The sequence below is a fragment of the Schistosoma mansoni genome (genome assembly GCF_000237925.1).
Source record: "Schistosoma mansoni, WGS project CABG00000000 data, supercontig 0144, strain Puerto Rico, whole genome shotgun sequence".
NCBI lineage: Eukaryota > Metazoa > Platyhelminthes > Trematoda > Strigeidida > Schistosomatidae > Schistosoma > Schistosoma mansoni.
Window position 1 is genome coordinate 63762 of NW_017386043.1, and position 9917 is coordinate 73678.

A 9917-nucleotide genomic window follows, 5' to 3' on the forward strand; every position below is an offset into this window, starting at 1 on the left:
CACAAGACTGTAAAGGATCATGAGTAGGGTCTAAATATTTGCTCTCAATAAAAACTGATGGTCCTGGATTCCACTGCTAGCCACTATCCCATCTTTGCTCAGGAAGCTTGTGACTTCAGACAATATCGAGGCAGTCCGCACAGGATGTACATATGCCAATAAGAGACTGATCAGTTGCAGTCCTAAATAACAATGGGAAGATACAAGCAAGCAATACTAAGTGAATTTAAACTTCACCCCATTGCACAAGTAGGTGGCTATCAGGACTCAGTGGCCGAGTGGATAACTCGATGGCGTTTGAAGCGAACGGTACTGGGTTCAAGTCTCAGAGTGGACATCGATTCTGTGATGCAGGTACATCCAGCTGACGAGTCGCGAATAGGACGAAACGCGCATCCTGGATTCCACTGCTAGCCACTATCTATCTTTGCTCATGATGGTAATATGGTTTATCTGTATTTACTAATAAAATAGTATGGTTGTCCTTAAGTCTAACAGTAGCTTTTTATACCTAATTTTAGTACTGATGAAATTGAACCGATCGTCAGAAAAACTTATCCGAGAAACATTCTATTTCAACCAATAAAACAAATTATAATTTCGAACGATTTTACTTTCACGTATTATTTCTCAATGAACAAATTTTTAAAACAAAGTAAACTTCAATCTATTAGATACAAAATAGACTTACAAATGTACAATATCAATAAATATGTACAATTTTCAAAATTCATTTAAAGAAAATAAAACGTTTTATCAAAATGTAAAAAAAATACTTAACAAAGTTCTTTAGCTAATTGACAACATTCACTAGCTGATATATGTTCAGCAATGGCTATTGCATTGGCTAATATCATTATTTCTCTAGCAGAACCAGCTGTTAACCATATTCGTCCATTTGCACCTAAGAATATTTCAAACGGATACACCTAAGTAAATTACAAGAAAAAGAGAATTTAATAAGAAACTATGATGTCAAAATAAGTAAAGAAATACTCAAGAATTAAAGTACAAATTATTGCACAATAACAAAATGTTATTTAATGTAATACCGACTATCAGTACAAAAGTGAAATGACTATGAGAGAAAAACAATAACTGTACATATAATATGTCAGTTAATCACTTCATTGAGTAAGAGTCCTTGCAATCATTAAATAAATTAAATATATTTAATGAGATATAAAAATAGGAAAGAGTTCATAAGAAATAGACGATATTAACAAATACACAGAACGATGTGATTACGATCTTCAATTATAACAAACAGAAAGCTGGAGTTATTAGATACAGCTATATCAACAGTAGTTAGTTATACGACCAAATTATTGAGCTTTATCACAGGTTCAATTATTACGTAATACGTTCAACTTTTTGCAAAGTTTATTCATTCAAAGTATAGAAATTAAGTTATCGAAATGCATATTTATATTGATCTTGCATTTTTCAGCCTCTACTCAAATGCAACCAACTCAAAATGGAACAATGGAAGACAATTCGACTAGTACACTAAACAATACAGTATATGTTTTATTTATACAAATTATTGAGTCTAATTTATTGCTTCAGAAACAGTCCACAATTCCAATCGGAAAGTTTTTGAATATATTGAATTTACATGGATAAAAAGCCCACTAAGATTTCAGAGTATTCTATAATCTACCGTTCTACTTGGTACAAAGTGACTGTAACAACTAATTAAACAATTCGATGGAAATAAAGACAAACCACGAAGTGCAACTGATTTTCATGTATTTAACAAAGCTTTTGTCCACTCTACCGGATAAGCAGTTCTACTCCTGTTTTCTCATAATCTCCACATTCGTATGATTCATTCACATTTGTGATCTTTGTTTTTCAGTCAGACATGTCAAAAAGTTTCCATAGATTGTATATTCAAAATTAAAACTTTGGATCAAAGTAAACACTGTTTAGTAATTTTAGATTGCCTTTATGAAACAAACTTTTGGTTTAAATATAAACTGTGTTATTAAATGTCAGAGGTTAGAATATTTATCTCCTTTAACGTCAGACAATTTTTACTCCTTTCCCTTGACATCACCAGTTGGATAATTATCATCTTTTTGTTTTATTCTTGATGTCTGTCAATTATTATTCACTGATTCACACACGAATAAGTTTTTCAATCTCGACCCCAACATCTAAAATAGCTCACTCACAGTGAGTGCAAACAAGTAAACAATTTGATGTTATATTGCGCTGTTTGTGAAAAATCTATAACAGTTATTTATTGTAACGTACAGAGCACTTATTGAATTTCATTACATTTTATACTGTTCTCAAAAAGGTTCCTACTTCTAATCGACACTTTTGGATTTCGTAATTCTGACTTGCTAGCTAAAAAGTGAGTTTCCGTTTATTGGAATTACAAGTGTTGATATAAAGAATTCACCTGTTTCTAAGATATTCGTAAGAACTACAAATAAAATTATTATACACATTGAGCTTTTACCTTAGATAAAAGTTTTAGTAGAGGGAATTCATCTTGATTGCATAACCGCCTGACCAAATCTTGCGTACAGTGTAACAATATACCACCAGACCGACCTCCAGCATTACCAACAGTTCCAGGTTCATGACGACCAAGAATACCCATTCCACAAGCTTTTCCCGCCTCATCAACACATGACAATTCAATTTCTAAATCTAAGAAGACGAAATCTCGTTATAAATACTAACAGTCGTTAAGACGTACAATATTGTTAATATAAAAAACACTTCATCGTACATTCAAAACAACTGACTACGTTAATCTACATGAGATAAGAGTTCTAATGGATTATAAATTTATCAGAACTGATAATATTTCTGTAAAATGAGAAGTTACAACAATATCTACCACAATATTTTAGAAAGAAAGGATACTGTCCAATTTCTAAATAACAATTCAAATCATATCAATATTTCTCATAAATAGGTGTAGTAAAGGGATAAAATCGGATTTGGATTTGATAACTTGTTTGGATTTTCAAACAAAACGTCCTTGATATAAATATGAACCATAATTATATTTGGAATTAAAAATAGCCTAGTTCATTAGATTCCCAATCGTACATTAAAGTTCAGTCTTTAATTCAATAATTACGCTGAATCCCGAGTCAATTTGCGGACAAGGCAAATAAGTTAACTGGAACGCAAGGTTTACATACAATGGACTGTTGAATTTTACTTTTACCTGTTAATATGGGCATACGGTAATCAAATCCCTAAACCTTGTTTATACTTTGCAATAAATGAAATGTTTTTAAGCGTGATGTGTCGTGTATCATTCAACCATTACCGTTCAAGGAGCGATATCGTTAGACTAATGCTTATTCTGACGACCTGCCTTACTTTTCATACTGATCGTTACAGTGATGTAATCGACTAAGAATAGCGAATATTGCTTCTGCTTACAGTCTACCGGTCGTTATAAACTAGGTTTGTTTCCATGAAAGAGGTTTACATTAAGAATAATGCTTGCTTAAGTATTGTTGCTCAAAAATGGGAATAATATAGTTGACATACAGTAAGAATATAAGCGATTACAGAATAAACTCACCTCTGTCGGCTCGTGTAATCATGGCATAAAGAACATCACCTGCATGAATGTCAGGACGATTCTTTTTAGAAGAACCCTCGAATGACAAGTAATTGAGAATAGCCGGAGAAGCACAACCTATATCAACTACGAACGATTCACCAGCTTTTTTCATTACAACGCCAATAACTTTGTCCTCTGGTTGGAACTGTCCGACATGACAACGGTATGAGAGACGAGTAAGTGGAAGTAATGTAGTTACTGAGCCAGTAGACGCCAGGCATTCTACCCAAATGAAATTTTCTGATCTCGAATCACTCGATGAATTTCCGAGTTTAAAACGCTTGATTGTATCCGTTGAGTCTGTTCCTTCCAACTTCTTACATTTGAATTTTAAGATTCCGAACTGTTAAGAGAATAAAAAATAAGAAAACACATCAGTATATTCGAAAATGAATCGTTAGAAAACTTACATAATAATGGATAGAACTTAACCCGTATACTTCAAAAATATATTGCTGTAAAACAGTTTTGATAATCAAATATAACTGAATATGGAAATCGAGTATTACTGAGTGGTATCTGTGTAAAGATTTACACTGCAACAAATAAGTTTTGCTTGTCACACATCAGAAAGACCAGAAAACAAAACTACGAGGAAATCATCAATGAATGATAAGACTAACATACTGAACCATTTCATATGTTTATGTAAGCAAATAGTGGTCATAGCAACAAGTTGAACGGTGAAATCTAGTCATACAACGGTACTTGGAGCTAAAAACTATAAGACTGACCTGTCTTACTAAAATCGAATCCACCAATTTGTTTTTTCCCACTCCAGTTTTCATTCTAGACATCGGCACACAAACAAGACCTGGACCAATAGACCATGATACAGGCCCATCATGAGGTCCAGATAATTCAAAAACCATCCCAGGTAAAACCAAACGATCCAAAAAATTTTGATAACTCGAGTCATTTGATGATGTCTGAAGTCGAGCCCCACGTAAGATGTTGTCAATGGATGCTAAATTCATTGGATTGGAGACAAATTTCTATCTATTGAATAAATTAAACACTATTATTAGAAAAAAACATTTTTGTGACCTTCAATCTAAGGCAGATTATTAAAGTGTATAAATGGTAGCAAATACTGAAGAAAACAATTGGATATTTATTTACATATGGGAGGAGGAAGATCCCAGTAAATTTATGTGAAAGTAGCTAAATTAGGCTACCAAACGTGAGATCGAATTTTCTTATTTTTTACTGAATACACACAAAATTCGGTATAACCAGGCACCAAAAATAGTATGCGGCCTGACAAAATAAATAGATAACATCATGGAGAGAAAAAGAGGGAGGGGGTGTAGTTGAAAGCAGAATGAGTGGATAAGACTAATGTATAGCAAAGGATAAAGTTCAGTTAAAAATACAATCAAGAAAATTTTTTCTCAGTTTAAAGAGTTTTTCCACATTTGAAAGAGAATGTCAAAGAAAATCAGAGCAAGAATGTCGTTGTCTTCAGTTCTGATCCATTTCAGTTAACGTTTCAAGCCACTGAGTTGCACCATCTTCAGAACCCCAGCCAAGGATTTATGATAGACCAACATATGTCCTTTACAGCTTTCTCTCACATCACGGCTTCATGTTATAGACTGACTACTCCGCCATCGCCACCCAGTAATAAAACCTGCAATTAATCCATAATTTAGGAGTCACAATAATAATGCTCGTAAGATATGTTCATGAAACTGAAGCCAGTGTTTAAAGATGGCAACGTCAACTAATATTGACAGACACAATGAATATTGACCTGGAATAAATGTAGCAGTAATCTAACATATAGCGGAATGTGCAGATATAATACATACATCCACAACTTAATCAAAGACCAGCCTTCTCCATATAATTAAGTCTTCCACGGGTTTTACAAAACCTAAAATATGACGGAAGTCAAAAGTTTGGAAGCGGTCAGAAGTAAACTTATCCCCCTAGAGTGCATGCATAGATAATGACTTCTCTTAAAATTCGGGACGACGGTTGTTTTACTCCACGATGTTGGAATAGTCTTTTGCAAACCTTTCCAAGCAACCCAATCAGTTCCCTGACAGAAAGTTCGCCACCTTCCTTAAGGACACAAGGGGTAAGTCGTCTGGTGATTTGTGGAGCCTCAGGCTCTGGATTGCTATGTGAACTACCTCCTCGTTTAGCAGATCAATCGTCACCGACTATGGAAGACAGGACAGTCTGGCAGAAGTTGCTGGAGCAATCGACCAGTCGAAATATTTTTCGAAAAACTGCACATTATACGAGACACCTTAAGATGTTACCAACTGGCATGCTATCAACACCACAGATTAATTTACCGACACCAGACGTTTTGCTTACAGTGGATCAAATAAGTTGAAAGAATTTTCACTAGTTGCTAGATGGGGACACAGCTTCCAACTCGTTGGCAAGTTTCAACCACCAAGTTTTTCAGTTCGTACGCTAACTTGGTCCTAAGTCAATTTGAAGATATACTTAGATAACTGATACAGTCAATTAGTGACACCTATCCACTAAGGCTGAAAAGATTGTGTAGTAGAAAATTCCCACCTCTATTAGTAGATAAGCTACTTGGTGGAATCTCATGACAAAGGTAAAGAGGTTATTTACAGTCTAGAATTATGTTGTGCCTATGAAATTCATTGAATGTTAGCTTCTCATTAAAACATAAGATGCAATTTCGAATTTGCACATGCTGTGGGTAGAAGTTATATGAATAATTACAAGCATTTAATTTCTAAAATACTTAACCAGATTTTTTTCGGCCACAGATGCAGTGAATATACTGATGAAGAAAATCTACTACTGCCTGATATAGATAACAAAAGCAGCTGTCGCATATGGAGAGCATGAATATTGTAATAAGAACATTAATAAGCAGACAATTGTCATTATATTCATACAATCATGAAAGTACGAATACATATCTCCAGCACAATAACGTTCATGATGAATAACTACCATCACTATTTCGAAGTGGTTGATTGGTGTCCAATAAGGTCAACGTTTGAACAAAGTTAGTGACCGTAAGATAATAAGTACTGGGCGTAAACCACCAGAAAATTCCCCGAATGGTATCGGGATATGACCACTTTTGATCTGATGCAGCTGTTTTTTATATACTGGTTTGGTGGTAGCATGAAGTGGAGAAAATGAGACCGATATGGTTATGATTTTGTTGCCTATTATCCAGTTGCAGCTACAAAGTTCATTTTAGGTTGACATTTTGATTATGAGATCATGAAGGCGTCAACACAACAAAAACAGGAATTCCCCAAGTCACAATCACCAATAATGTTTCAACACTAACAAATGAACCAAATATCACTCGATATAATGATATTGTATACAACTATTTAAGTTTTCACTATTTTCAGATGAAATTTAAAAGTAATAACAAGTATTAAAATACTAGTATGCTGAGTGGCATTCATATGAAAGGGTTTAGAATATTGGTAAAAATAAGCTCCATTTCTATAGGTGTCATCACAACCCCATTTTCTCATGGTAAATTTACCTGTATTAACTCAACTATAATTATTCCTGATTATTTTAAAACCATCATATTTATTAGAAACTTATTAGACAAGTTACTTTTAAACAGCTCCATTCTAAAACTACATATAGATAGTCTTGAACACTATTTCGGTTAGGATCGTTCAGTTACTAACAAATTATAAGTAGTTTGACAAGTTATCATTATCAAACAAGACTACATAATAAAGCACAAATTAGAAATGAAAACATAAGTTGACTATATTTAACTAAAGCTTCATTCGGTAAAATAAACTAGTTACGCTTAAGTAGTAAAATCATAGAATGGGCTAAAAATAGTACATAGAAAGGGAGTCTGTCGTTAACATAAACAAGTAACATAAGAGATTTTCCACTGCCAACCATGAGGTAACATTTGTGTTAATAACCCATTGATGGTCCATGAGTTTGTGAAACCGTAGAAATTGTTAATCGAAATTGGAATACTCTGAGTTCCATTACCCATCACTTATTCCTACCCACCATATACATTGTTTGTTTACTCTCACATATTTTCATTTATTTTGATTACTTCTTATAATATAGATAAGTATAGAAAACGCATATAATTTGTATATATTCTGAGTGCGTATCTGTATTTCACATTGGATGGCCTCAGTCAAGGCTAACTTGATATGGTAATCGAGCTTAGATACCGTAGCGACCCAATCGAGGTATATTGGCGAAGACACTTGTTTTCTTAGGCCGTATCACCCCAACGAAGTCAGTTGTTGGACGATAATGAAAGAAACAACTCATCAGGGGGTGAAGTCGTACTCTAAACTGTACTGAGATGTGAATGCAGTAAGATATCTCCTACAACCAGCATCTCTACAGATGCTGCTTTCTCACAAATAGAGGGAGTAGAAAGGGTTGACTTTAGAAACAGCATACGGCATACTGCCAAACGAGTTCCCTTTACTGGTTTCCCCCAAATGCCCTGGTACGACCAAGAGTGGAGAAAATCAGCTCTCCCTCGCGAAATGCTCTCACATGGCAACGCGTATACAGTCACAACCAGGGAAGTCCTACTCACTGCCTTCTCGTAGCATTACTGTTGTTTATGAAATTGAGAGGACGAAAAACGAATATCCGGCGCTTTAACCGGGTTGGTGAATATGAAGGATCCACCTAGGAGGGTTGGAAAATCCTGATTCCAAACCAATGGTGAACATAGGCTCCAGGATCCTCGAGGAACAAATGGCGTATGAAGCAAACGATTACCAGATACCATAGGACTGCATCTCCTTACGTTGCTCCACTGCCCTGTGGATCACACCTTTAGGTCGAAGGCTCCGAGCGTGGCCCTCCAAGAAAACCATCTACTTCTGTCGAGGCACCTGGACAGTATCACAGCTCACACACAAATCAAGTGACCTGTGTAGCGCATATGTATTCGGTACACCTATGTACTAATATGTGTTTTTGAATGAATAAATAAATAAGTAAATAAACTTTACTGGCTGTAAGTCTCTCAAAGCACAGACCCACGACTTTAAGAACTTTTTGCAAAATGTCTATATGCGGCATTTTAAGAAATTGTCCCTTCGAGTTTGTTGTCAAGCTCCCAGATTGATATTTGTGGTCTAGTTTTACTTTCAGGTCATCCAAGAAGCGAAATCATTTCTCAATATGAGTGACCAGAAATTGATAACTGTTCACAGACTTCTAATAGGACTGAAAACCTTGTTAACGACTGTCAGATGTGAGATTAAAGACCTGAGCAGCAGCACTCTAGAAGAACGTACGAATGGAACAACAGTTGAAATCTTTATCATGGATGAAGTCATTGTTAAGCCTCAGTATTTTTAGTGACCGGACTATAATTTATGTACAAATTTAGTCAGTCAGCTACAAAGTAGGACTAGGCACATATGCATCGGTCCAAGTTGCCATACCTCATTAGCACAACAAGATGAACACCGAATTGATAGTAGTAGTTAATTTAGTGGTGGTAATATGTAAAAGAAAGATTGTATATAAGGACATAGTACAGGAAGAAGCAAAGATAAGAAGCAATTTTAATCTCGCGGTTTAAAGGAAGACAAAGAGCGTATACACCTACACCATTGTGATGGATTCTGAGTCTTCAACCAGTCTCTAACCACTGGTTACGATAGTCACGCGAACCCCAATCAAGTAGCCTGCATCTACCAACATAGCTCAAACTAGAAGTTAGTGACATTATGGACTGATACCACCTTTTGGTTTGACCACCCCTAACTCCCATATGTCTACAACACTAGTCAGCACTGGGCACCGTGGTTGGGCATGTGTAACACGTGGCCCAACTATCTCAGTCGATGAAGATTTACAACCTCATCAACTGATTTACCATCATTCCCGAATACCATGCGTCTAACCTCACTATTACTCACCCAGTGATCCCAGCAGATGCGAGCAATATTTCAAAGACATCTGTGACCAAATATTAGTAACTTACGAGTACTATCTACTCCTAATGGTCGCATTTCGCAACTGTAAAGTAAAACAGAAGGAAGTGCTACTCAGTATATTCGCTCTTTAATTGATAGACGGATACCTCGCTTTCGCTATATGTGACGTAAGTTGGCAAAAGCCGAAACGAGGGGGATGTACAAACTAATCAGACTTAAGACACCAAGTCATGGACTTCGACGCAGAATCCACTCATTCATAAGGCGAACTGGCATTTTGGTATTACAGCTGATGTCAGTCCATGATGAAAACTCCAATTCCAATTCCTGGCCCTAACTTTTAACTGTAAATAATAATCTTAATGCCCCACACTAACTCAAGACCGACTTTG

At 35.6% G+C, this 9917-nt stretch overlaps 1 protein-coding gene across 1 annotated transcript in view; it reads right to left on the reverse strand.

The window, feature by feature from the left end:
• Positions 1-776: 776 nt before the first annotated feature.
• Smp_194600 (mitochondrial carrier protein-related) overlaps positions 777-9917 on the reverse strand; it is a gene marked incomplete at both ends in the record, with an annotated part of 35184 nt that continues 26043 nt past the window's right edge. The window contains 4 exons of the mRNA XM_018799531.1: positions 777-929; positions 2474-2667; positions 3563-3947; positions 4339-4571. Of these exons, the coding sequence (XP_018646581.1) occupies positions 777-929; positions 2474-2667; positions 3563-3947; positions 4339-4571 (965 nt within the window). The remainder of the gene's footprint in view (positions 930-2473; positions 2668-3562; positions 3948-4338; positions 4572-9917) is intronic.